This window comes from Sus scrofa, chromosome 13 (assembly GCF_054392235.1).
Source record: "Sus scrofa isolate SSC_HxYL_T2T_F1_AM1 chromosome 13, Sscrofa_HxYL_maternal_Yorkshire_Landrace_v2.0, whole genome shotgun sequence".
Classification (NCBI taxonomy): domain Eukaryota; kingdom Metazoa; phylum Chordata; class Mammalia; order Artiodactyla; family Suidae; genus Sus; species Sus scrofa.
Window position 1 is genome coordinate 222,732,756 of NC_139395.1, and position 26,443 is coordinate 222,759,198.

Sequence of the window (26,443 nt, forward strand, 5' to 3'; positions counted from 1 at the left end):
GGTTCTTGGCTGCCACCTCCTCTGGAAGAGCCCCTGCAGCCCCGGTGGCGGGCGTCTCAGACTCTCCAAAAATGCCCGTGTGTGAGGCAGGCTGGGCAGGGATGTGGCCGGGGGACACAAAGCCATGACTGCGGCACGCCCGAGCCACAGAGCCGGCCGCCCGCCGCGGCCCTGACTCGCGGATTACGCAGGGGGAAGTGCCCCCAGGGACAGAGGGGCAGCACCCTGGCCAGGTGGGCAGGAGCGGGGCACCGTCGGGGCAACAGCCACGCCTCCGGATCAGGCTTGTTGCGGCCTCCAGGCCCAGGCCTGCTGCCCCTGCTCCACCTCTACTCTGGCTCCCAGCTCCGGGCTGGTCCTCCTGCCCACCCCACCCCCGCACCCCTGCCCTCCAACCCAGATCCCTCCAGACTCAGCCCGGCTGCACCCCCTCCAGCCCCAATTCCAGGATCCGCGAGGTCACACATCACCTCGTTTGTCAGGTCCCAAGGCCCCTCCCTGCCCGCCCTGTGTTTCCTGTTCATCCTGTGGCTCAGGGCCCAGGGCCACCCAACAGACGCTACCTCAGGCGGCCTTGGGACCTGCCCCCGCACAAGGAAGGGGACCGGGGAGCCTCCTGCAGGGGCAACACGCACGCCCAGGAGGGGTATAAAAGCCACAGCCTGAGCACCTCACACACACACACACACTCACATTCACACACACTCACACACACTCACCTCCTCCAGCCCCACCGACCCCACCATGGCCACCTCCACCCTGTCCCCCTGCTCCAGCGACCTGAGCTACGGCAGCCACGTCTGCCTGCCCGGTTCCTCTCACCCCTGCACCAGCTCCTCCTGGCAGTGGGACGACTGTCCAGAGAGCTGCTGCGAGCCCCCCTGCTGCGCCCCCAGCGGCTGCACCCCCGCGCCCCGCCTGGCCCTCGTCTGCACCCCAGCGAGCTGTGAGCCCAGCCCCTGCCTGTCAGGCTGCACCAGCTCCTGCACCTCCTCCCCCTGCCAGCCGGCCTGCTGTGTGCCCGTCTGCTGCAGGCCTGTCTGCTGCAGGCCCGTCTGCTGCACTCCTGTCTGTTGCACACCCGTGTGCTGCACACCTGTGTGCTGTGAGGCCTCCCCCTGCTCAGACTCCTGCTGCCAGCAGTCGAGCTGCCAGTCGTCCTGCTGCACCTCCTCCCCCTGCCAGCAGGCCTGCTGTGTGCCCATCTGCTGCAGGCCTGTCTGCTGCAGGCCCGTCAGTTGCACTCCTGTCTGTTGCACACCCGTGTGCTGCACGCCCGTGTGCTGTGAGGCCTCCCCCTGCTCGGCCTCCTCATGCTGCCAGCCCTGCCCCTGCCCCTCGTCCTGCTGCAGACCCTCGTCCTCCGTGTCCCTCCTCTGCCGGCCCGTGTGCCGCCCCACCTGCTGCGTGCCCGTCTCCTCCTGTGGGGCCCCCGCCTCCTGCTGCCAGCCCAGCTGCTGCCGCCCGGCCTCCTGCGTGTCCCTGCTCTGCCGCCCCGCGTGCTCCCGCCCCGCCTGCTGCGTGCCCGCCTCGGCCTGCGAGTCCTGCTGCTGACCGGGCCCGTCCCCCCAGGGCCGCCGTCTCCAGGGATCCTCCATCAGACCCTTGAAGCCCCTGACCACCTGGCTTCTCGCTGATCCCACCCAGGTCTCACTCAGCATAGATGAAAGACCGGCTTCCCTCCCCAGGCCAGACCAGGGGCCTGACCTGCTCACTGAGCTCCTCTCCTGACCTTGGCCTGCAGGTGCCCTGGCTGCTCCACAGCTGCTTCCTCACTCCCCGCCATGGCCTCCCTGGTCACCGTGGGCCCTCCTGACCCTGGTCCTGCACAAAGCAGTGTCACTGTCCACCTCTGAGCACCAATAAAAGCTCTGCTCCCCTCACTGGTTCTCGAGCCAACCGCAAACAGCTGGGGTGGGAGGGCAGCTGTGAGCCCGGGACCCTCCATCTATGCCTACATTTGGGGACTGGGGCGGCTCTTGCCCCTGACACCTGGACGCTGCTCTCTACCTTGTACTGTCACTGTGCTGCTGGCTGACACCCTTGGCCCTGCTGGGCTCCCGAAGCTTTGCTCTCGGGACATCCTGGAGGCACCTCCTGGGCTCAGATCCAGGCCCCCCAACTCCCTGTGGAAGGGGCAGCCCTTCCTGCGGCACAGGACTGGCTATCCCACGGCAGCCAGAGTCCAGCAGTGCCGGGAGGAGGGACCAGGGGAGATCCCAGCAGTGGGCCAGCCCAGCGTCCAGACAGTGCCCTCAGGTAGCTGGGCATCCTGACTCACGCACGCATTCACAGACACCAGGATGCCCTGGGCTCCAGCACATGCCAATGAGCCAGCTTCAGGGATGCAGAGGATGCGAAGATGCAGGCTCTGGAGCCCCCGCCTGCTGGGCTGAGCTAGTGGGGAGCAGGTGGGAAAGGCCACACCAAGCCCTGGACAGTGTGAGCACGTGTCAGACCATGGCCAGGAGACAAGTGGGAACATGCGTGGCTGACGGCGCCAGATGCCATGTCACACACGCCTGAGCAAATCTGAGAAGAGGCCCCAGAGCGGGAGCTGCTGAGCAGCAGGTGTGGACACCGGGAGGTGACAGTCCCCACCTGTGGCAAGAGGCTCTGGGTCTTCATTCCTTAACAGCAGTGTGGGAGCGCCCATTGTGGTGCGGTGGTTAATGAACCTGACGAGGAACCATGAGATTGCGGATTCGATCCTTGGCCTCACTCAGTGGGTTAAGGATCTGGCGTTGCTGTGGCTGCGGTACAGGCCAGCGGCTGCAGCTCCGATTAGACCCCTAGCCTGGGAACCTCCATATGCCACGGGTGCAGCCCTGAAAAGACATGCACGTGCACACACACACACACACACACACACACACTGGCATGGAGTCACCCCCCAGGGGCACTCGTTTCCCTGTCTTCGGCGGTTACATAGGAAGAACTTTATGGTTTCTTTGCCCAGGCACAGAGCATCCCGAACCGTGGATCTACCACCAGTGGTTCATTAACAGCAGGTGGACAAGGGTTTAAAGTCTCCCTGGTTCTGACTGTCACAAACCCCAGCACCGCGGGGTCCTCTCCGTGCCTCTGCATGCTGCTGCATGTTTCAAGGCGCCTGCATTTCTAGACCTGGGACCGCCAGGTCTGAGTGTTCGCCAATTTGAAATTCTGGAAGATACTGACAAGTGCCCTCCAAAGGGCTTTTCAATATTGTGCTAAGAGTGACGTCAAGAAAGACAGGGAATAGGCGACTCAGGGGCCCCCGCCCCGAAACACTGAAGAAACTGGCGAAGCTCTCAGAATCCACCTCATCAGGACTCTGGAAACGCTCAAAGGTTTACGACAACAGGAGGGTGCTCCGCCAAGAAGAAAGTCACTGCCGCAGCAGGAGCGCCTTGTGGCACTTCAGCAGAGCCTCCCCCCACCCCAGCCCCGTCCCCAGCTCAGCAGCAGTCTCGAAGACCGAGGCCTGTGTCTGGTCAGGCTGCTGGTGCTGGCGAGAGCAGGGCAGACCTTATTCTGAAAGAAGTATGGTTGTCTGTTTCAATCTGCGAGTGGCTTCTTGAAGGACCCACACATTTCTCGTAACTCAGAACTCTGCGAAGGCAGAAAGGCAGTTGCATGGAGAGTGTCTGTCAACTCAAGCCGTCTCTGTACCTGGGCAAACGGAAGACACCCCCAAAAGCCCAAGACAGAAAGCTGGGAAGTGAGATGCTTTGAGGAAGGGGGCTTTCAAATCTTCCACAGATTCCCGGGGGCCTGGGAGACCCCATGAATACTCCTGAGGGGGCACATGTTCAGGAAGGACCCGAGAAAGCCCTACACACTCACCCCAACTCAACCTCCAGTGCCGAGCAAGCATGAAGGGCAGGTGAAGACAGCTTTGTCAACTGCCCAGCTAAGGACTGGAGGCATTCCCCAACACACAAACAGAGGCCAGCTACAGAGTCTGGAAAAAAATATTTTTTGGCTCCAGTGTTTAAGGAACTCTCTGTCAAATCACCGCTTGATCACTAAACTAATGGAACTGTGACCACACATGACAAAGAGTACAGTTGTTTACAAAACTGCTTTGGAAGAGTCACCAAACAAAATACTAAGCCATAATAATCATCAACAACAAACTACAGGGAAGGAGGAAAATCTGATATTCAGAATGACCACATATAATATTGGAAATGTCCAATTTTCAACAAAAATTATGAGTCCCATTCACACTAAAAAAAAAAAAACATTAGGAGAAAATGTCCCTGAAGAAGCGCAGGGATTGAACGTACCAAAGTCTGAAAACAACTCTCTTTTTTTTTTAGCTATTTCTTGGGCCGCTCCCGCAGCATATGGAGGTTCCCAGGCTAGGGGTCTAATGGGAGCCGTAGCCACCGGCCTACGCCAGAGCCACAGCAACTCGGGATCTGAGCCATGTCTGCAACCTACACCACAGCTCACAGCAACGCCGGATCGTTAACCCACTGAGCAAGGGCAGGGACCGAACCCACAACCTCATGGTTCCTAGTCGGATTCGTTAACCACTGCGCCACGACGGGAACTCCGCAACTCTCTTAATGTACTCTAGTATTTAAAGGAAACCATGGATAAAGAACAGAGAAGCCAAGAGAACATCTTACCCAGTAGAAAACAGCAATAAAGAGACAGAATTTATTTTTAAAAATAAGGAACCAAGAAGAACTTCCGGAGTTGGAAAGTACAATAACTGAAATGAAAATGTCACTAAAGGGACTCAACAGCACATTTGAGGAGGGAGGAGAAAAATTAGTAAATGTGAAGATAGGTCATTTGAAAGACTCAAGTTTGAGGAGTAGACAGGAAAAAGAATGAAGAGAAATGAACAGAGCTCCAGAGACCTGTGGGACAGCACCAAGTATATTTGAAGAAACAGTGGCCAAAACTTCCCAAATTTGAGGAAACGTACGAATCCATATATCCAAGAAGCCAAATGAACTCCATGTAGAAGACACCCAAAGGGCTCCACGCGGAGACGCATCACAATCAAACGATCCAAGGACAAAGACAGAGACAGTCTTAAAAGCAGCAAGAAGATTAATAGCCAACTTCTCACCACTGCGGCCAGAAGCAGTGAGGTGACGTACTTAAAGTGCTGGAAGGAAAAACTGTCAACCCAAAAGTCTATATCCTACAAAAATATCCTTCAAAAATGAAGAAGAGATTAAGACATCTCTAGCTTAAATAAAATGGAAAGAGTTAATTGCTGGTGGACATGCCCTGTGAAATGATAATTCATACTGAAATAAAAGGGCACCAAACAGAAACTTGAAACTGTGTGAAGAAATAAAGAATACCAGGAAAGGACTTTCTGTCATGGCTCAGCAGTTAGCGAACCCGAATAGCATCCATGAGGACAAGGGTTCAATGCCTGGCCTTGCTCAGTGGGTCAAGGATCTGGTGATAGCATGAGCTGTGGTGTAGGTCACAGCCACAGCCCAGATCCCACGTTGCTGTGGCTGTGGTGTAGGCCGGAGGCTTCGGCTCTGATTTGACTCCTAGCCTGGGAACCTCCATATGCCATGAGCGTGGCCCTAAAAAGACAAAAAACAAACAAAGAAAGAAAGAATCCCAGGAAAAGTGTCAGTTTTGGTAGTCTGCGTTTATGAGAATTTTTCATTACAATTAGGTTATCTAATTTTTTGTGAGAATAGTTGTTCGTAGTAATCTCATATAATCCTTTTTATTTATGTAAGGTCTGTAATGTTGTTCTTGTATCTGATAGTAGCAATTTGGGTCTTTTCTTTCGTCCTCAGCCAGCCTAGCTAAAGGCTTGTTGGTTTTACTGCTCTTTTCAAAGAATCAACTTTTAGATTTACTGATCGTCTCTTCTTTCTAGTTTCTATTTCATTCATCGGTGTTTGAGTATTTCCTTCCTTCTACTAGTTTTGGGTTTCGTTTTTTAAACTACAACTAAAACTTTAAAGGGTAAAGTCAGGTCATTGGTTTGAAATCTTTCTTCTTTTGGAATGTAAGTGTTGACAGCTATACATTCCCTCTTGGGACTGTTTTTTGCCGTATCCCGTAAGTATTGGTTGGCTGTGTTTTCATTTACATTCACCTGAAAGTATTTTCTAATTTTTCTTGAGATTTCTTCTTTAACCCACCGATTGGTTAAGCATGTGCTGTTTGTATTTCTGCATATTTGTGAATTTTCCCATTTTTCTTTTGCTACTGACTTCTAGTTTCTTTCCACTGTGGTCAGAGAAATTGCATGGTTTCAATCTTTTAAAATTTGCTGAGATTTGTTTTGCGACCTTACATATGGGCTAATCTGGAGAATGCTGCTTGTGCCCTTGAGAAGAATGTGCACTCTGTTGCTGAGTGTTCTGCATGTGCCGGATCTAGTTGGTTTACAGTGTCCTTCTAGTTGTCTATCTCATTACTGATCTTTGATCTTGTTATTCTAGTCCATTTTTTATTAATGGAAATAATATTAAAGTCACCAACTATTATTGTAAAACTATAACCATCTCTTTCTTCAATTTTGTCAGTTTTGCTTTATATATTTCGAGAGTCTATCGCTAGGTGAATATAGGTTTATAATTGTCATATCTTTTTTATTTTTTTTCTTTTGCTTTTTAGGGCTGTAACTGTGGCATATGAAAGTTCCCAGGCTAGGGGGTCAAATCAGAGCTGCAGCTGCCAGTCTACACCACAGCCACAGCAACATGGGATCCAAGCTACATCTGTGACCTACACCACAGCTCATAGCAACACTAGATCCTTAACCTACTGGACAAGGCCAGGGATCAAACCAGCTTCCACATGGGCACTGGTCTGGTTTGTTACTGCTAAGCCATGACTTCTATCATATCTTCTTGATATATTAATACTTTTATCAATATTTAATTTCCTTATGTGTTCCTTACTATAATTTTTGACTCAAAGTCCATTTTTTCTAATTTTATTATTGCCACCCATCTCTCTTTTGGTTACTATTTGCATGAACTATCTTTTTTCATCCTTTCACTTTCAATTTATTAGTATCTTTGGACCTAAAGTGAGTGAACTGACTCAGTAAGAAATAGGCAAGCTGAATATACATAAAACAAGGAACAAGATCAAATCAGTAACCAAAACCCTGTCCCCAAAGAAAATCCCAGGACCATTGATTCAGTGCTGAATACTACCAAACATTTGTAGAGCAATCCTCACAAATCTTTCTCATCTCTTCTCAAATCAGAGCCAGACAAAGACAAAAACAAACAAACCAACCAACCCTACAGATTGACATTCCGTAAATAGATTTTTAAAACTTCAAAAAAAATCCAGAAGCATATTAAAAGGGTTATACACCACAACCAAGTGAGGTTTATCCAAAGAATACAAGAGTGGTTCAACATTTGAAAAACAATCAATAAAATGCACCATATAAATAAAATTCAGTGGGGAAAAATCACACAATCATCTCAGTGTATATAGGAAAAGAGTTTGACAAAAACCAACACTCTTTCATGATAGAAACACCCAGCCAGCAAAGAGTAGAAGGAATCATTCTCAACACACTAGAAGGCGTTATGAAAAGCCCACAGCTAACATAATGCTCAATGGTGAAAGACCGAAAACATCCCCCTTGCAATCGGGAACACAAGGATGCACATTTTCATCACTTGTATTCAGCATTGTCCTGGAAGTGCTAGCTACAGAAATTGGGCAAGAAAAAGAAATAAAAGATACTCAAATCAGAAAGGAAGAAATTAAACTTAGCCCAGAGACACAGCAATCAAAAAGTGGTACAAGGATGACGATGGACATATAGATCAATGGAATAAAATTGAGATTCTAGAAATAAAACCATACATCTATAGTCCACTGATTTTCAACAAGAATATCAAGACCATTCAATGCGGAAAGAATAGTCTCTTCAGTAACTGATGCTGGGACAGCTGATAGTCACACGCAAAAGAATGAAGTTGAGCTCTATCTCACAGCATGTACAAAAATTAACTCAAAATGCATCAAAGATCTAAATATAAGATAAAACTATGACCCTTAGAAGAAAACATATGGGTAAATCTCTGTGACCTTAGATTTGGCCATGCTTTCTTAGCTATGACACCAAAAGTATAAGCAACAAAAGAAAAAAAAAAGGATAAATTTGACTTCATTAAAATTAAAAAGTTTTGTATATTGAAGTACATGATCAAGAAAATGAAAAGGCAACCCACAGAATGGAAGAAAATATTTCATCATAGTTCTGATAAGGGTCTAGTATTCAGAAAACATAAAGAACTCCTACAACTCAACAACTAAAAGACAAACAACTCAACTAAAAACAGGTAAAGCACTTTGATAGATAGTTTGTATATCTCCAAAGAAGATACACAAACAGCCAATAAGCACATGAAAGGAAGTGCAATATTACTGGTCATTATGGAAATGCAAAAACAAAAACCTAAACAGGATGCCACTTCCCCCCCAACTAGGGTGGCTACAGTTTAAAAACAAAAACAAAAACAAAAAACAGAAAATAACAAGTCAGTGAGTATGTGGAGAAATTGGAATCCTCATTCAAGGCTGGTGAGAATGTAAAATGGTGCAGCTGCTATAGAAAACTGTCTGGCAGTTCCTCAAAATGTTACACATAGAGTAACACATGATGTGGCAATTCCATTCCTATGCATACTCCCAAGAGAATCAAAAAGAGGTGTTCAAACAAAAGCTTGTGTAAATGTTTAAAGCAGCTTTATTCACATTAGCCGAAAGGTGGAAATGACACAAATGTCCATCAACTGATGAATGGATAAATAAAACGGGGTCCATCCATACGAGGGAATATTAGCTATACACAGGCATGAAGCACTGCTACATGCTACCATGTAGATGAACCTTGAAAACATCAGGCTGAGTGAAAGACCCAGGTGCAAAACGCTATATGTTACATGATCCCACCTACATGAAAGGTGCACAACAGGCAAAGTCATAGAGACAGAAAGCAGGCCAGTGATTGACAGGGGCTGGGAGGGATTGCTCAACAGTATAGGATTTCCTTTTAGAGTGATGGAATGTTCTGGAACTAGTAGCAGCGGCCAAGGTTCAGTACATGTGACTATACTACATGTCACTGAATTGTACACTTGAAATTGGATAAAATCATAAATGTCACGTTATTTGTTATCACAGTAAAAGAGCGTCACGCCTGCTAAGGGTTTCTAAGGGTGAGGCCCCATGCCCAACAGCACTAGAAATGACCTGCACTGTCAATTTTGGTTTGTCTTACGGGTGGGACATTTATGTTTTAATTTGGAAAACTATCTATTGAGATCAAGCAGCTTTTCATGGGATTATTGGAAATTTTTGAATGTTGCTTGATTCTTTTATATCTTATATTGTTTTTATTTAAGGACTTTAAAATGTTCCTATTAACCTTTTGGCTATCGTGCAAATTGCAAATATTTTCTAGCAGTTCAATATCTTCAGTTTGCATAAGAAAGATTTCCTCTGGGTTTTGATTGAAATGTCATCAGTGAAGGATTTTCCTCCAGCTTCTCTTACCACTCTCACCCCACTGGTCTCTAGATTAAATCCCGACTGGGCAGCATGTCCGTCTGTGCCTGGCCCCACCTGGGTACCAGGAAAACCAGCCCCAGGACTGCTGCCTGTCCTGGCTGTCTGGCAGGTGGCTCCTCCCGCAGCTTCTCCTACCACCCTCACCTCCACATCTCTAGATTAAATCCTGACCCAGGACCAGCCTCTTCCAGCACAGCTGAGCGTGGGCTACAGGGAGCAAGGTTTAGCACTCAAAGCTGAGACTGAATCTGGTCCATCTACGGAACCAAGGAGCCCTGGCCTCACCGGAATGTGCACACTCCTTCTTAGGGGAGAGAAGGTCCTTCCCTGAGCTCAGACCTCATCCTCCTGGCTGACCAGGGCCCACGGGAGTGCAGAGCCCGCCAGCGAGAGCCTGTCCTCGTGCCATCTTTTCCCCCAAACGGGCACCTTCCTCCACGTTGCCCCAGTCACAGCCAGCCAGCTGTCCCAGGTGCGGCCCCGCACGGTCTGGACCCACACAGACCATGTGCCCGTGGGCCGGGAGCTGTTAGGAGCTACCCTGGCACGTGACCTGCCCGGGAGGAGCCATGGGGTCAGCCCCCGGGAGGCTGCACGCTTCCTCTGGGTGTCCTGCGGGGCCAGACTCAGGCCAGGGCCGGGCACACTGCCAGCACTGACCAAGTTTTATGAGCTGATCGAGGCCATCTCGTGACAGTGGAACTGGCACTGAGTGTCCTCACAGAGCACCAGGTCAACCAGGAAGGGGGTGCGGGGAGCCTCCTACGAGGACAACACACCACACCCAGGAGGGGTATAAAAGCCACAGCCTGAGCACCTCACACACACACACACACACACACACACACACACACACACAGAGTCACACCTCCTCCAGCCCCACCGCCTCCACCATGGCCGCCTCCACCCTGTCTGGCTGCTCCAGCAACCTGAGCTACGGCAGCCACGTCTGCCTGCCTGGTCCCTGTCACCCCTGCACCGGCTCCTCCTGGCAGTGGGACGACTGTCCAGAGAGCTGCTGCGAGCCCCCCTGCTGCGCCCCCAGCGGCTGCACCCCCGCGCCCCGCCTGGCCCTCATCTGCACCCCAGCGAGCTGTGAGCCCAGCCCCTGCCTGTCAGGCTGCACCAGCTCCTGCACCTCCTCCCCCTGCCAGCCGGCCTGCTGTGTGCCCGTCTGCTGCAGGCCCGTCTGCTGCAGGCCCGTCTGCTGCTCACCCGTGTGCTGCACACCTGTGTGCTGTGAGGCCTCCCCCTGCTCAGACTCCTGCTGCCAGCAGTCGAGCTGCCAGTCGTCCTGCTGCACCTCCTCCCCCTGCCAGCCGGCTTGCTGTGTGCCCGTCTGCTGCAGGCCTGTCTGTTGCACACCTGTGTGCTGTGAAGCCTCCCCCTGCTCAGACTCCTGCTGCCAGCAGTCGAGCTGCCAGTCGTCCTGCTGCACCTCCTCCCCCTGCCAGGAGGCCTGCTGTGTGCCCGTCTGCTGCAGGCCTGTCTGCTGCACGCCCGTCTGTTGCACGCCCGTCTGCTGCAGGCCTGTCTGTTGCACACCCGTGTGCTGTGAGGGCTCCCCCTGCTCGGCCTCCTCGTGCTGCCAGCCCTGCCCCTGCCCCTGCCCCTCGTCCTGCTACAGACCCTCGTCCTCCGTGTCCCTCCTCTGCCGGCCCGTGTGCCGCCCCGCCTGCTGCGTGCCCGTCTCCTCCTGCGGGGCCCCCGCCTCCTGCTGCCAGCCCAGCTGCTGCCGCCCGGCCTCCTGCGTGTCCCTGCTCTGCCGCCCCGCGTGCTCCCGCCCCGCCTGCTGCGTGCCCGCCTCGGCCTGCGAGTCCTGCTGCTGATCCTTCCTGGTCTCATCCAAGACCCCTTCCCCAGCAGGACCAGCCTCCCGGCAGCCGCACCCTCTCTGGCTTTCACAGCCACAGGGGTAGGACCTCAGTCCCTCCTCCGCGTCCCGCCCCTCATCTCAAGGACCCGAGCTGCTCACTCAGTCCTTCCTGACGCTGGCTGCTCAGCGGTGCCGCAGCAGAGGGACCACACCTCCTGAGCCCTAGGGTGCTCCCTCAGCCCCACAGGTCTGCTTCTACCCCAGGAAGAGACACCACTTAATAAAGCCACCTCTGTCTCACACTGACCCGTCCTGTCTGTGGATATGTGGGTGGCAGGGTACAGGGGGACACCAGCTGTTGGCTTCTGTGACCCCACAGGCCAGGCCCCCTCTGAGGCCTGTAAAACCCCCAGCCCCCACGTGTGGCCGCCGGCCCATCTCAGGAAAGCTGCTCCTGGATCCAAGGCCAGGGGTCCCAGAACAAGGGGGACCACCCCCAGCCCTTGCCGTGGGCCCCTGAGCCACTCGCACCTTCCCAGCTCAGCAGCCGCCCCCCAAGACTAGGCAGCATGTCTGTCTGTGCCTGGCCCCACACAGGCTCCTGCTGCCAGCAGTCTAGCTGCCAGCTGTCCTGCTGCACCTCCTCCCCCTGCGAGCAGAGCTGCTGTGTGCCTGTCTGCTACAAGCCCGACTGTGGCACACCTGTGTGTTGCCCACCTGTCTGCTGCGCACCTGTCTGCTGCATACCAGCGTGCTGCCAGCTCATGTGCCATGAGGCCTCCGCCTGCTCAGCCTTTTAGAGACACGAGCACTGACCTCAGCGAGGCTGCCACGTGGGCGAACCGCCAAAGCGCGATGCTCGGCGAGAGGAGCCAGACACAGAAGGCCGCACGGTGCGTGACTGTGGATGTGACACGTCCAGAACAGGCCAGTGCAGGGGCAGAGGCAGATCAGGGGTTGTGGGAGACGGGGGGGTGGAGGATGGGAGCGGCTGCGGTAGGTTCGGGGTGCGGAAAGGTCCCACAGTTCAGTCAAGGTGATGGTTGCACCACTCTGGATACAGCGGAGCCCACGCATCGTGAGTTTACACAGTGAAGCGTGCGGCCTGGGAAGTGCTTCTCCGTGAATCTGGTAAGAGCGGAACCTCGTTCCAGTCGCAGTGTCGGTGGTTTACTGACTGAGGCTTTTGTCTCCTCGGCACCGGATGGAAACCAGTGGCCCTCTGGGCCGAGAGGAGCCCGCGGGCCATCAGCAGGCACAGTCTCCCTGAGGGCCTTCTGGAAACATCGGCGCAGGATGCTCGGGCTGACGCTAAAACCCCAGAAAGAGAGGTGGCAACAGGACTGGACAAACAGCTTTTCCTGGGTGGCAGCAGGGCTGCCCAAGAGGACAAGCTGGGTCACCCTGGGTCAGAGACTCCTGGACTCACGTCGTGAAGGCCCAGCCCAGTGCATCCAGCTGACTCTGCGTGGAGACGGTGCACCCAAGGCTCCCGGCCTGGGTCACAGGACAGGGGGGACAGGCAGGGCTCCAGGAAACTTCAAGACAAGGCGGGCGCCCCACATCCGTCTGAAAAGCCCCCCGCCGCCAGGGCCCTGGCCGACGGCCCTCTGTGCAGAAGAATATATTGGCTTGTGCGGAGGCGTGCTGCGAGTGGACACTGCACCCTCCAGACTCTTGCTTAGAAGTAGGGGTGACCACCCAGGGGCCCAAGCAAGTAAGGAAATGAGCATGGAAGGGGAGCAAAGCTCTGAGCCAATGACAAGGAAATGGGGGGGGGGGCACTACCATTCCGTAGATTAGAACGAGCTGCTGTTTTTGAAGGAAGGAAGGAAGGAAAGAGGCAGAGAGAAGGGAGGGAAGCAGGGAAGGAAACCCTCCGAGTTCCTGGAAATGAAAAGCATGGCACCCCAAATAAAAAGGACCCCAACAGGCAGTCTGCGTGACGGCAACGTGGAGGCCGGGAAGGTCCGGCCAGGAGCCTCCCAGAATGCACTGCAGAAGGACAAAGAGATGACGATGCAAGACCCGGGAGGCACATCCAGGGAGCAGAGTGCCTGTGGTCCTAACCAGAGGCCCGGGGGCAGAGCCTGAGGATGGAAGAAAGTAACCCACCACGAGGAGAAAGCTTCCTTGAGCTCAAAGGTGACACGAACGGTGGGACCAAAACAAGCCGAGGGCGGCATCGCAGAGCTGGGGGAGCCTGGGGATCAGTGAGCCACGCGAGGGAGACCTTCCTACAAGGTTCTGGGAGGAGGAACGGTTGCCAAGGGTCAGCCCCGGCAGGACCCTCATCCGCGGTGCCACCTCTGTGCTTACCCAACAGGGCTGGAGAAAGCCCTGATGCCAAAGCCAACGGCGTGAGAGAGGGAGAGAGCGCAAGAGGGACGGGGCGGGGGGGGACTGGCTGGTGACCAGGCTCATCTGAGGGTCATAAGTGTGCCTGCGAGTCTGTGTCTGTTTTGCAGATGGTTCATCTGCGCCGCATTTTAGGTTCCACACACGAGGATTCTCATGCAGCATCTGTCTCTCTCTTCCTGACTTACTTCCCGTAGGATGAGAATCTCTAGTTGCAAATGCCATTATTTTGTTCAGTTAATGGCTGAGTAGGCTTCCACTGTACATATGCACCACATCGCCTTCACCTGCTCCTCTCGATGGACATTTAGCGGGATGGACGTGGAGTCTGGGGTTAGTAAATGCAAACTATGACATCTCGACCGATAAGCAAGGAGGTCCTGCCGCACCGCACAGGGAACCGCATCGATCTCTTGGGATAGAACGTGGTGGAAGATCGTATGAGAAAAAGGATGTACACACACACACACACACACACACACACACACGTATATATGTGGATGACGGGGTGACTTTGCTGTGCAGCAGACATTGGCACAACGCTGTAGGTCAACTACAGTTTAATTTAAAAAAGCAAGTGACAAAAAGAGATCCTAAATCAAGTGTTAGCAAACTTAACACGGACCACAGTCAAAGAATCATACACTGTTGTCACGCAGAGTGTGTCTCAGAACGCAGGTTAGAAACGATATAATTAACGATACTAATACCCGGAAGACAAAAGCCTAGCAGCCTCAGCAGATTCTCACACACACACACACACACACACACACACACACACACACACACGCAGGCTGCTGAAGGCACTTCTGTCACCTGTGGGACCCAGACGGCAGGGCCTGTTCTCACAGGTGTCCTTCCAGGTTGGGCTACATCAGGCACGTGACAGAGTAAAGTAGGAGGGCTGGCTGGGGCCAGGGGGTGGGGGTGCTGCCTGTCGCACAGTCTGCCAGACCCTCCCCCCGCCCTCCCTCCTGGCTCGACCCCCATCTGCCCACCCAGGACCAGAGAACCCTGCCCTCTGTTCACATGCCAATGCCCAGAGATATTTCACCTGTTTTAAAACCCACTTGATCATTTGACCTTCCACTGAACCCGCCCTTCCAGACCCAATCAGGGGTTTCTGGAGCCACAGGACCCATCTCGGTGAGGGCTGCCAGCCCGGGAAGGTGGCCTGGGACCCTCGAAGAGCTGTGCTTAAAGCAGTGGGAGTAGAAGGATGCACTGGCCAGGGATGCAGGAAGCCCACAGGCCAAGGAGGAGGATGCTGCCTAAAAGGACCTGCTGGTAAAGGAGGCAGAGCCTGCACCCTTTAGATCAGGCTGTAGCTCAGAGGCAGCTGTGGGAAGAGTGGACGACACCTTTATCCCTGTCCCTGGCCGGTCCCAGACCCGGCGTCAGGCGTCCCCACACCCTCCTTATTCCCACCCTCAAATCCCAGGGCTTCCGGTGACCAGGCCTGGGAGAAGTTGGCAGGGGCGGGAGGGGACATGACAAAGCAGAGCCCTTTACAGCCAAGAGAGAAAGTCAGAAGCTTGGGTCCTCCGCTTCCCTGATGCTCCCTCTGTCCCTTCCACAGGGCACTGCACTCGTCACAGCAGCTTTTCATCGGCACACGCGGGTCCAGGGGGCCCTCGGTGTGACTATGCACTTCCAAACACTCAACAGCAAAATGTCCCGGAGACTAGAGCTGTTCTTTTCTTTTCTTTTCTTTTCTTTTTTTTTGGCCACCTCATAGCGGCATGTGGAAGTCGTGGCCCAGGAATCCAACCAGCACCATGGCAGCAACTCGAGCCCCAACAGTGACAATGCCAGATCCTTAAAATCTAGTGAGCTGCGTGGGAACTCCCTAGAGTTGTTCTTATTGCGCTGAAGCAAGACTGAATCCTTCAGCTCCGGGAACTGGAAGAAGCACGTGGTTCTCTCACAAACCCTCAAAGAGCCCCTGAAAGGATGTTTAAAAAGTCATAAGAGGGAGTTCCTACCATGGCACAGCGGGTGAAGAATCTCATTGCAGTGGCTCAGGTTGGAGCAGGTACAAACATCAGGTTAAAGGATCCAGCACTGTGGCAGCTGTGTCTTGGATTCAGTCCCTGGCATGGGAACTTCCATATGTTTTGGGTACAGCCAAAAAATTAAGAAATAAATAAGTTTAAAAAAAAAGGATATGGGAGTTTCTGTTTTGGCTCAGCGGGTTATGAACCCAACTAGTGTCCATAAGGATATGGGTTCAATGTCTGGCCTCACTCAATGGGTTAAGAATTCAGCATTGCTTTGAGCTGTGGTGTGGGTCACAGATGTGGCTCAGATCTGCCATGGCTATGGCTGTGGCATAGGCTGGCAGCTGTAGCTCCAATTCAACCCATAGCCTGGGAACTTTCACATGCCACAAGTACGGCCCTCAAAAGCAAAAATAAAAATAAATAAAAAATAAAAAGTCATAAGAAAAGCTAAATCAAAGCAGTATAAAAACAAGAAGGTGCTTCAGTAGGACCCTGCATAGGTTTATTAAATAGAGAAGCAGATGGAATCAGATTAGTGTGTAAGTTGGAATGAGACATCCAATGCATAAAAATAAAACAGCTTAGTCTTTTATTCAGGAAATCAAATGGCTGACATCAAGGAGCAGGCCTTATCTGGTGTCTGAAAAACAGGTTACTTGCTGGTGGGAAGTTTATGAAAATGCACACTGATGATATCAAGGTTGTAGAGCAATGTTTCTCATTCACACCACAAGATTAAATCAAGCTGCCAAAATAAATACATAAATAACCAGATAATAATGTGTGACATTTTTAAATTTGGAAATAAGTTGATTAAAGGCCAAAAAAAAAAAACAGACTGGAAATGGCAGAAGATTGGAATGCAGTATGAAAGATAAAAATCAAGAAGATCTCTTAGAGAAAAGAGCAAAGGTTAAACATAAGGAAAATAAGAGAAAGATTAAGAGATAGGAAGGCTAGTTCCAGAAGCTCTGACATCCCACAGGCATCACAAAAGTAAAGCCCATAAAGATGAAAAAGTTTTTAAAATAGTACAAAGACATTTCCTGAGCAAGCCCTCAAACCAAAAGGCTCGGCGAGCCCCAATCACAGAAAGTAAATTAATATACAAGCCTAGAAACATAAACATGACGTTTGAGAACAAGACTGGAAAGAAAAACCAAAAGCTCCTGCAGAGTTAAAAAATATAGATTAAAAACAAATGAAAAATGACCTCAGACTCTCATCAGGAATTCTGGACACCACCAAAAATGGAAACACGTCTTTGATGTTTGGAAGAAACAACTATTTAAAACCAGAATTCTATACCCAGCCAAACTATCATCAACTGTAATTGTAAAGTCCACGTATTTTTTGGGCATACAAGAGATGTTTTTTTCCCACTGGTCTTTTCTTTTTATGGCTGCACCTGTGGCATATGTAAGTTCCTGGGCTAAGGGTTGAATTGGAGATGCAGCTGCAAGCCTGCACCACAGTCACAGCAACATAGGATCTGAGCCTCATCTGTGACCTACACCAGAACCTGTGGCAATGCTGGATCCTTAACACATGGAGAGAAGCAAGGGGTCAAACCAGCATCCTCATGGACACTATGTCAGGTTTTTAACCTGTTGAGCCACAATGGGAACTCCCTTACAAGAGGTCTTAAAATGCAAAACCTACCAACATATAGGAAAAAGTCCAATCTTTTACCAGAGCAAAAGGAACATGGAAAAAAATCCAGAGTACATGATGAAATGGAACAAAGAGACATCTGACTGTGTCACAGAAGCAAAGGAGAAAGTTCACAGCCAGCCACTCTGGCGGCATTGACACTCTAAGCACCCTGCTTAGAGGGGCTCAGGTGACTGGAGGGCAGGGGGGGCACTCAGCTTCAGCTAACCAGTCCTCTGCATGCTGTATTCTGCAAGATGTGCAAGTTTCACTTTTTGTTCTACTTTAAAGGCTTACATGTAAATTGGAAAATATTTAAAGCACCTCAAGGACAGGAGCTATGGAACTACAATGCATCACTTTGCCTATAAACCTCTGCTCAGCATGACCTTGCCTCAAATATTTTTCCAAACTTTTCTGGAACCAAACAAAGGAAGGCTGGGGAAACAACCTGCAACTCAGGATATTCACACTCACGAGTCTAATGAGTGAAAACTGTTGCCAAAAATACGCCACCACTAATGAGGGGCTCCTGCACCTGCTCTCAGCCCCAACGCTTCCTGCTGGGACAACACAGCGGATATAAAAGGCCTGGCATCACAGAGCACCTCACACACACTCACACATACTCACACACACTCACACCTCCTCCAGCCCCACCGCCTCCACCATGGCCGCCTCCACCCTGTCCGGCTGCTCCAGCGACCTGAGCTATGGCAGCCACGTCTGCCTGCCCGGTCCCTGTCACCCCTGCACCGGCTCCTCCTGGCAGTGGGATGACTGTCCAGAGAGCTACTGTGAGGCCCCCTGCTGCACCCCCACGCCCCGCCTGGCCCTCGTCTGCACCCCAGCGAGCTGTGAGCCCAGCCCCTGCCTGTCAGGCTGCACCAGCTCCTGCACCTCCTCCCCCTGCCAGCCGGCCTGCTGTGTGCCCATCTGCTGCAGGCCCGTCTGCTGCAGGCCTGTCTGTTGCACACCCGTGTGCTGCACACCTGTGTGCTGTGAGGCCTCCCCCTGCTCAGACTCCTGCTGCCAGCAGTCGAGCTGCCAGTCGTCCTGCTGCACCTCCTCCCCCTGCCAACAGGCCTGCTGTGTGCCCGTCTGCTGCAGGCCCGTCTGTTGCACACCTGTGTGCTGCACACCCGTGTGCTGCGAGGCCTCCCCCTGCTCGGCCACCTCGTGCTGCCAGCCCTGCCCCTGCCCCTGCCCCTCATCCTGCTGCAGACCCTCGTCCTCTGTGTCCCTCCTCTGCCGGCCCGTGTGCCGCCCCGCCTGCTGCGTGCCCGTCTCCTCCTGTGGGGCCCCCGCCTCCTGCTGCCAGCCCAGCTGCTGCCGCCCGGCCTCCTGCGTGTCCCTGCTCTGCCGCCCCACATGCTCCCGCCCCGCCTGCTGCGTGCCCGCCTCGGCCTGTGAGTCCTGCTGCTGACCAGGCCCGTCCCCCCAGGGCCAGCCAGGCTCAGGTACCTCAGCAGAAGAGCTGAGCTCAGAGACACCAGCCTTTAGTGTCCTCCAAGAGTTTAACCTCACAAAGGACACCCACAGGCCATCTCCTTTTGTCACCAGGAAGGTCTCAAGGGTCTTCTCAGCAGTTGCTGCCATGGCCATCCCAGAACCTAAGCTCAGGCCTGAGTCATCACAGCAGGTCGTCCCTCTGGGCTTTGCCCCTCGTCCGGCTCCAGCCCTTCTCCCATCACCCTCCTGGCCTGATTAACGCGCCCTCTTGACTGCACCTGCTTCTTCGAACGTCATCCCTCCTGATCTGAGCGGGGTCCTGGCCGCCTCAGGGGAGGGTGCATACGATGACCTCCAGGACTCAGACAGCACCTCCCACGGCCTTCCGTGGGGAGAGAACCAGGAAGACCCGGAGTCTGGGCCTGGCAGGACCCTCCAGCCTGTGCCCTGGGCCATATCCCTCCCTCCCCTCTGGGTAGCCATGGTCTGCCCTCCCTGGTAGGGCCTGGGGGAGTTTAGCAGCATTTCCTCAGCTCCTAGGTGCTGCCTACCAAAGGTGGCCAGCAGAAGAACAGCACAAAGATCCCCCAGAAGAATCCTTACCTTCCCAGGACCCCACCTGCTACCCTTCCATCAACCACAGCATCCTCATCAGGCTGCTCCCAGCAGTGGGCCAGGCCCAGCAGGGAGACCACAGCAGAGCCACTCCTGCTGGATGCAGGCTTCATGCTCGGGGACCCCATCCACCTGCCTGAGGCATTCTCAGAGCTGCGTGGTGGCCCAGGGGCTAACCCCCCCTTCCCCATGACCCTCCCCACAGCAGCTCACAGAGTCTGGTCAGCCTTGCCACGTTAAGGCTCTTCCCCATGCCCACACCCCTCTTACTCGTTCTTGAGCCCCCACAATAAATCCCTAGCACATCTATCCCCGCTTCTTGGCATAGTTTCTTGGAAAACCCAAACTGGCTCATGCATCCTCGTTTTAGTGTGGAAAGAAAGGAAGGAGGGAGAGAGAGGTGGGGGGAGGAAAGAAAGGGAGGGAGGAAGGGAGGGAAGGAAGAAAAGAGGGCGGGAGGGAGGAAATGGCCAGTTAAGCTATGATCCAATACTAGGGCAACACCCTTACATGGGACAGTCACACCAGCCTCCAGCTGCCTTTAAATTGCTTCCATCCATCCCAAGGAATTCTGGCAAAATTTGCACCTTGATTTGCATGTATCTCAATTTACAACTTAGTGGCTTCGTCTACCTGCTACTTGTGTGTATCAGCTTTTCTTAGGACCTGGAGAGATCTTGGTTACTTATGTATTCATTTACAATAACTCCACCAACAGTAAACATCAGCTCCATCCAGGGAGAAATGACAGCATTCCTCTGAGCCTCTTAAACAAGACACAACTTGAAAGGCCAATGTGCTTTCAAAATAGACTGTGCTAAGTTAAAAGTGTGTACCATAAACCTTAAAATGCAAAACAAAATGCACAAAAATACAAAACAAAGAGCTGTGCTAGTAAGCCAACAAAAGAAAAAAATATGGAATCATGAAGAGAGTCAACAAATCCAAAAAGAAAGCAGAAGAAGAAGAAATGGGGGGAAAGGCGTGGGACAAATACAGAGCATTATCACACTAAACATAGGTGGTATACATACTCCAGCTAAAAGACAGAGACTGGTAGATGGAGTTTTGGGGGTTTGTTTATGTTTTCGTTTTCTGCTTTGTTTTGTTTGCTTTTTAGGGCCGCACCCACAGCATATGAAGATTCTCAGGCTAGGGGTCTAATCTGAGCTGTAGCTGCCAGCCTACACTACAGCCACAGCAATGCGGGATCCGAGCCACGTCTGCAACCTACACCACAGCTCTTGGCAACACTGGATCCTAAACCCACTGAGCAAGGTCAGGGATTGAACCCACAACCTCATGGTTCCTAGTCAGATGTGTTAACCATCAAGCCATGATGGGAACTCCTGTTTATGTTTTTTTAAAGACTCAACTTTATGCTGCCTGTGCAAAATGCAGTTTAAATATAAGATGGAAATAGGTTAAAAGTGAAAAGATAGAAAAAGATATATCATGCTAACATTAATCAAAAGAAAGCTGCAGCAGTTATATTAATACCATAAAAATAGATCTCAGATCAAAGAGTATTGCCAGGATCCTTTCATAAAGACAAAAGAATCAGTGGATCCTAAGTGTTTATGTACTTAATAGGAGACCTTTAAAATGTAAGAATCAGGTGTTCCCATTATGGCTCAGCAGTAACGAACCCAACTAGTATCCAGGAGGACTCTGGTTCAATCCCTGAGCCCACTTAGTGGGTTAAGGATCTGGCATTGCCATGAGCTGCAGGTCATAGATGAGGCTTGCATCCAGCATTGCAGTGACCATGGCACAGGACAGCAGCTGCAGCTCCAAATGGACCCCTAGCCTGGGAACTTCCATGTGCTGCTCATTAGCCCTAAAAAGCGAAAAAAAAAAAAAGAATCAAAAGCTGATTGACCTGTACTGAGAAATAGACACATTCATTCTTATAGCCTCAGAGTTGAATAATTCTCTTTCAAGAACACTCCAACCTCCAACAGAATAATCTTTCCTTTTAAGTTAAGACAAAACACGTATCAAGATAGGCCACATTTGTGGAGACAGACCATATTCTGGCACAAATGAACCTACCTACAAACCAGAAAAAGACTCACATACGTGAAGAACAGACTTGGGGTTGCCAAGGGGGCGGGGGGAGGGAGTGGGATGGACGGAGAGTTTACAGTGAGTTGATGCAAATGATTATGTACAGAATGGATAAGCAACGAGATCCTGCTGTGTAGCACAGGGAACTCTATCCAGTCTCTTGGAATAGACACGACAGAAGATACTATAAGAAAGGGAGTGTATGTGTATATATATATATATATATATATATGACTAGGTCCCTTTGCTGTACAGCAGAAATTGATGCAACATTTTAAATCAACTAGGTTTTAATAATTTTAAAAAGACAAAAAATATAGGCCATATTTGGGACTATAAAGCAAGTTTCAACAAAATTGAAAAAATTCAAATCACAAAGCAGGTATTTTCTGACCACAATGGAATTAAATTAGAAAGCTAGTAACAGAAAGATCTCGTAAAATCCTCAACGATTTAGAAATGAAATAGACTTCTAAATAACCCATAAATTAAAAAACGGAGAAAAGAGGAAATCAGAAAATATTCTGAACTCTATGAAAGAGAAAACACAACATATCACAATTTGTGAGGTGCTGCAGGACTAAGGGGGAAATCTGTAGCACTGAATTCCTTACTGGAGAAGAAGGACATTCTTAAATACGTGACCTCCGCTTCCACCTTGAGAAACTAGAAGGTGAATTAAACTCAAAGAAGGAAGACCTAACAAAGATCAGGGGTAGAAAATCAAAATAGAAAACAGACATAAAGGAGAAAATCAAATAAACCAAAAGCCATTTCCTTGAGAGATGGATAAAACGGATACACCCTTAGCCACACCGACCGGCGGGATCGAGGGTGAGAGACGCGGAGGTCCCGCTACGGCACAGTGGGTTAAGAACCCAACTGCAATGGCTCAGGTTGCCGTGGACTCACAGGCTCGATCCCAGACCAGTGCGATGGGTGAAAGGATCCAGCACTGCCACAGCTCTGGCAGAGTCACGGGTGCAGCTCAGACTCGGTCCCCGGCCTGGGAACTTCCATCGGCTGCAGGCGCAGCCATAAAGGAAGAAAAAAAAGAAAAAAGGAAATGACAGGTGTGACATCACTAGAGATCCCACAGATGCTGAAAGTATAGTAAGGGAACATTTTGGACGTTTTTATGCCCATAAATTTGACAACCTAAGTGAAATGGGCAAACTCCTTGAAAGATATAAACTACCAAAACTCACTCAAGAAGAAATAGATCTGTCGAATAGCCCTATTTCCATCAAAGAAATTGAATTTGTAGTTAAAAACCTTCCCACAACCCACCTGTCCATCAACAGGTGAGTGGTTAAATGGAAAAACACCTACACCTTGGAGTCTCACTCCGCAATCAAAAAGAGCAATCTATTGACACACCACAGCTTGAGTGGATTTCAAGGGAATTGTGTGGCGTGAAAAAAGTCAGTCTCAAATCAACATACTGGAGTTCCCGTCGTGGCGCAGTGGTTAACGGATCCGACTGGGAACCATGAGGCTGCGGGTTCGGTCCCTGGCCTCGCTCCATGGATTAAGGCTCCCTCGTCCTCCGTGTCCCTCCTCTGCCGGCCCGTGTGCTGCCCCGCCTGCTGCGTGCCTGTCTCCTCCTGCGGGGCCCCCGCCTCCTGCTGCCAGCCCAGCTGCTGCCGCCTGGCCTCCTGCGTGTCCCTGCTCTGCCGTCCCACCTGCTTCTGACCGGCTGGACTGTCTGCCCCTCCAAGCTGCTGTCTGATCCTGAGCACAACTGTTTCTCAGGAGCCCCTGGAGCCCCTCTACTGGCACAAGAAACCCCCCTCCCTGTCAGTGAACACCCAGAGGGGATTTGAACATGCCCTACCCCACACATCCCTCAGCAAGGGGGTTCTCAAGGGTCCCGGGAGCCTCCTCGGCAGAGTTGGTTGCTTGCATCTCATGTGACAAAAGTCAGCTGCTCTCATTAATAAACTGTCTGTGTCAGGAAATATGGACCCGTGTCTGCTTCGTCCCCCTCCCCCCAGCCGCTTGGCCACCCCATATCCGGGCTGTGGGTGCTCTCCTGCTGCTGCCAGGCAATACAGATTCTGAAATCTGAGTTAAAAGCAGCTGAGAGACCCCTGGACCTGAAAGCGGGTGCCATCTGCGTGCTCCGTGTCCCTGTAGGACACTTTCCAGAGTCCCGGGGAAGCACCCCTGGAGGAGCAGTTGAGGAGGAGGCCCTGGAGGAGAGGCGTCGCATATGCGCTGTGAGCATCACCCACTCACGTTTATTACACTTTTGATGCTAGACCACTGAACTGGCACAGCCTGTGCCAGCCAATGTGGGCACCTCGTGGATGACCCAGAAGGTCAGGCTGGGGATGCGAGCAGTCCAGTCCCTCTGCCTGGCTGGCTGGGACTGAGCTGCTCTGCTGTGACACCTTCTAGTTGGGTCTGGAAGGTGTGAAGAGAGCAATGTCTGGGCTACCTTGTAGGAGTTCAGAGAGCCGGCTGCTCTGACCCCACACACAGGGGAAGGGTCCCGCTGGCCTGGGCTCAGAAGCAGGAAGGGACGCCACCAGGGACAGGTCTGCAGCCCAGGGTAGCTAAGGAGGGCTGGCAGCTCCTGGAGGATAGACGGGAAGGGGCCACACACAAGGGACCAGCAGATCATGAGCAGGTGTATGGCTGGCTTGCAGCTCACAGACATGCAGCAAGTCACCTGGCATTGGCTGGGCACACAGCAAATGGCCTGGCAGGAGCTGGCACACAGCAGGACACCTGGCAGGACACAGCAGGCTGGCTGGCAGCCCGAGGAACAGCTGGTGTGGCACATGGTGGCCTGGGGCTGGGCTGGGCTGGGTCAGGGCTGAGGACTGGGCTGGTCTGGAAGCTTCTTCTCTGAGGTGGCCTATAAACCTGGGCCGTGGCGTCCTGGCATCGAGGCCGGGTGGGTGACTTCCTCGGGGCTGCCTGGTGTCCCTCCTCCTCTTCCCCTCTTGGGGCCTCTTCCTGGAGTTTCTGGTCACAGTGACTCAGTTCAGGAAGCGCCTTCTCTGCTGGAGCATCACAGTGACCCGTGGCCCTGAGATTTCAGGAATCAGAGCCTGGGCTGGGTGGTGAGGGGCCGTCAGGTGGGGAAGGAGCCCCACATCATGATTTTCAAGGTCCCCCCAACTTTAAACTCCCTGTGTCCATCTGCACGAGCACCGTCACATTCACCACACCAGTGCCCCCGTTTTCACGTGGAAGCTCAATGATCCAGAAGATCCTCCTTCAGGTTGGGCTCCTCACTGGGAGCTGTGGCCCCGCTACCACCACAGTCACAGTGGGCTTCCAGCTTTGTGCCAGTGCCCAGCTACGCATTTTATGCGGACTCTGGTGACAGGCTGTCAGTCCTGCCACTATTTAAGGGGCAGAGGATGCCCTGCTTGCACAGATATGGAGTCAAAAAGACTTGGAAGGATCCCATCACGCACGCATGTTCACACCACTGCAAATGGAGATGCAGCGTTGAGGCTGCTCTGTCTCACACTGGGATCCTCAGTCCCTACATCATGTGCCTGATGGTGCTGGGCCTGAGGGGATGTCTGAGGGTCTTGGATCTGTAAATCAAATTTGGTAAGAAACTCTTGGATCTGTAAGTTGTAATTTTAAAATCAAATTTGGGGATTTTCTCCATTATTTTTTCAAAATATTCTTAGGGTTCAGAGTCATTCTCTTCTCATGCTTGGGTGGAAATTACTCACATCTTAGCTTTTCTGATGGTCTCCTAGGCCCTCTTCATTTTTCTTAACCCCATCTCCCTCCTCTGCAGATTGAGTACTTTCTACTCATGTGTCTTCAAGTTCACTGACTCTTCCATCAGCCCAGGGTGTGCTGCCTGGTCCTCAGGCTCCAGGATCTGAATCTGTCCACCTGCATCCACCCCCCAGCACCTTAAGCTGTGGGATTTCCTGCTGCTCCTGGAACGTGATTGTTTCTACAGCAGTGTCCACACACACACACCCTCTGCATGGAGCACCACGCCTGTCCACCTGCATCCCCACCCTAACACCTTAAGCTGTGGGATTTCTTGCCACTCCTGGAACATGCCTCTTTTTGCAGCAGTGTCCACACACACACACACACACCTCAGCTGCCACGACCCTGCACTGCACCCAGTACTGGCTCAGCATCAACTCCCCACAGAGGCCCCCAGACCACCCACCAGCACCCCCTTTGATCTGCTGAAACTGCTTTGCTTCAGGCCTCAGCCCCTCTGGAATTAGTTAATGCACTAGTCTTTCATTCACACATCTATTCACTGCCCTGGAAGGTTCATGAGACTGGGACGTCTCTATTGACAGCTCATAGTATAATCTGTTGCATGCACAAATCAGTTCTTGTACAGATTATAAGTCAGGAGCGGGGAAGCTTTCTGTAAAGGGCAGAGTAAGAATCTCAGGCTTTGCTGTCATGCAGTCTCTCTCACAATGACTCAGCCTTACTGGGAAAAACAGCCTGAAACAAACTAAATGCACAGGGCTGGCTGTGCCCCCAGAGAACCTGCTTTCCACACAGGCAGTGGGACAGATTCGCCCCCACAGATGGCAGTTTGCAGACTCCTGCTTTAATGTTTTCCTGCACAAGATAAAAACTCAGAAAACATGATTGCCTCCAAGTCTTCACTGATGGCACGAGATATAAAGGAAGGAAAAGATCCAGTCTTCAGAGTCAATCCACAGCTGCTCCATGTGCAACAGTGGCCTGGAGAAGCAATACAAACCCCACAGAAACCCAAACCAGAACATCCTGTTTATGGAGGGGGAACCGGCCTCAAGCCAAACTAATTGATGGTGGAGCACAGCACAGGAAAACGCATCCTGGGATAATAAGATGTTGGGGAGGCGTGATGGCAACAGCCATGAGGAAGTCACCAGGTGTGCTTCTGCATTGCTGGGACGCCCACTGCCTGGGTATAAAGGCTGCCCTGGGAGGAAGCCTGCAG

At 52.0% G+C, this 26,443-nt stretch overlaps 4 protein-coding genes across 13 annotated transcripts in view; 3 read left to right on the forward strand and 1 right to left on the reverse strand.

The window, feature by feature from the left end:
• The window catches only part of TSPEAR (thrombospondin type laminin G domain and EAR repeats), a 126,670-nt gene that overhangs the window by 81,210 nt on the left and 19,017 nt on the right, over positions 1 to 26,443 (reverse strand). The window lies entirely within an intron of this gene.
• Positions 745 to 1,554, forward strand: LOC100623393 (uncharacterized). 5 transcript variants are annotated; one of them, XM_084992294.1, is made up of 3 exons: positions 745 to 1,110; positions 1,156 to 1,358; positions 1,455 to 1,554. In XM_084992294.1, exons 1-3 carry the CDS (start codon positions 745 to 747, stop codon positions 1,552 to 1,554), a joined length of 669 nt encoding a protein of 222 aa, XP_084848420.1. The 5 variants fall into 5 exon arrangements, with proteins under 5 accessions (XP_084848420.1, XP_084848421.1, XP_084848419.1 ...); XM_084992295.1 differs by having other exon boundaries at positions 745 to 895; positions 971 to 1,284; positions 1,390 to 1,554; XM_084992293.1 differs by having other exon boundaries at positions 745 to 798; positions 847 to 1,098; positions 1,189 to 1,554.
• Positions 10,425 to 11,459, forward strand: LOC100623490 (uncharacterized). 3 transcript variants are annotated; one of them, XM_084992287.1, is made up of 2 exons: positions 10,425 to 10,999; positions 11,060 to 11,459. In XM_084992287.1, the coding sequence occupies exons 1-2, from the start codon at positions 10,425 to 10,427 to the stop codon at positions 11,358 to 11,360; spliced, it is 876 nt and encodes a 291-aa protein (XP_084848413.1). In that variant the 3' UTR covers positions 11,361 to 11,459. The 3 variants fall into 3 exon arrangements, with proteins under 3 accessions (XP_084848413.1, XP_084848414.1, XP_084848415.1); XM_084992288.1 differs by having other exon boundaries at positions 10,425 to 10,763; positions 10,851 to 11,459; XM_084992289.1 differs by having other exon boundaries at positions 10,425 to 10,695; positions 10,912 to 11,459.
• On the forward strand, positions 15,407 to 18,787 carry LOC102160031 (uncharacterized). Of its 4 annotated transcripts, none has more exons than XM_084992309.1 (2): positions 15,407 to 18,591; positions 18,688 to 18,787. In XM_084992309.1, the coding sequence occupies exons 1-2, from the start codon at positions 18,032 to 18,034 to the stop codon at positions 18,785 to 18,787; spliced, it is 660 nt and encodes a 219-aa protein (XP_084848435.1). In that variant the 5' UTR covers positions 15,407 to 18,031. The 4 variants fall into 4 exon arrangements, with proteins under 4 accessions (XP_084848435.1, XP_084848434.1, XP_084848433.1 ...); XM_084992308.1 differs by having other exon boundaries at positions 15,407 to 18,513; positions 18,598 to 18,787; XM_084992307.1 differs by having other exon boundaries at positions 18,032 to 18,367; positions 18,446 to 18,787.

Coding starts and splice junctions, on each gene's coding strand:
- LOC100623490 (XM_084992287.1), top strand. CDS start 10,425: ATGGCCGCCTCCACCCTGTCTGGCTGCTCCAGCAACCTGAGCTACGGC. Junction 11,000..11,059: donor TGCCAGGAGGCCTGCTGTGT/GCCCGTCTGCTG, acceptor CGTCTGCTGCAG/GCCTGTCTGTTGCACACCCG.
- LOC100623393 (XM_084992290.1), top strand. CDS start 745: ATGGCCACCTCCACCCTGTCCCCCTGCTCCAGCGACCTGAGCTACGGC. Junction 912..980: donor CCCAGCGGCTGCACCCCCGC/GCCCCGCCTGGC, acceptor AGGCTGCACCAG/CTCCTGCACCTCCTCCCCCT.
- LOC102160031 (XM_084992307.1), top strand. CDS start 18,032: ATGGCCGCCTCCACCCTGTCCGGCTGCTCCAGCGACCTGAGCTATGGC. Junction 18,368..18,445: donor GCACACCTGTGTGCTGTGAG/GCCTCCCCCTGC, acceptor CCCTGCCAACAG/GCCTGCTGTGTGCCCGTCTG.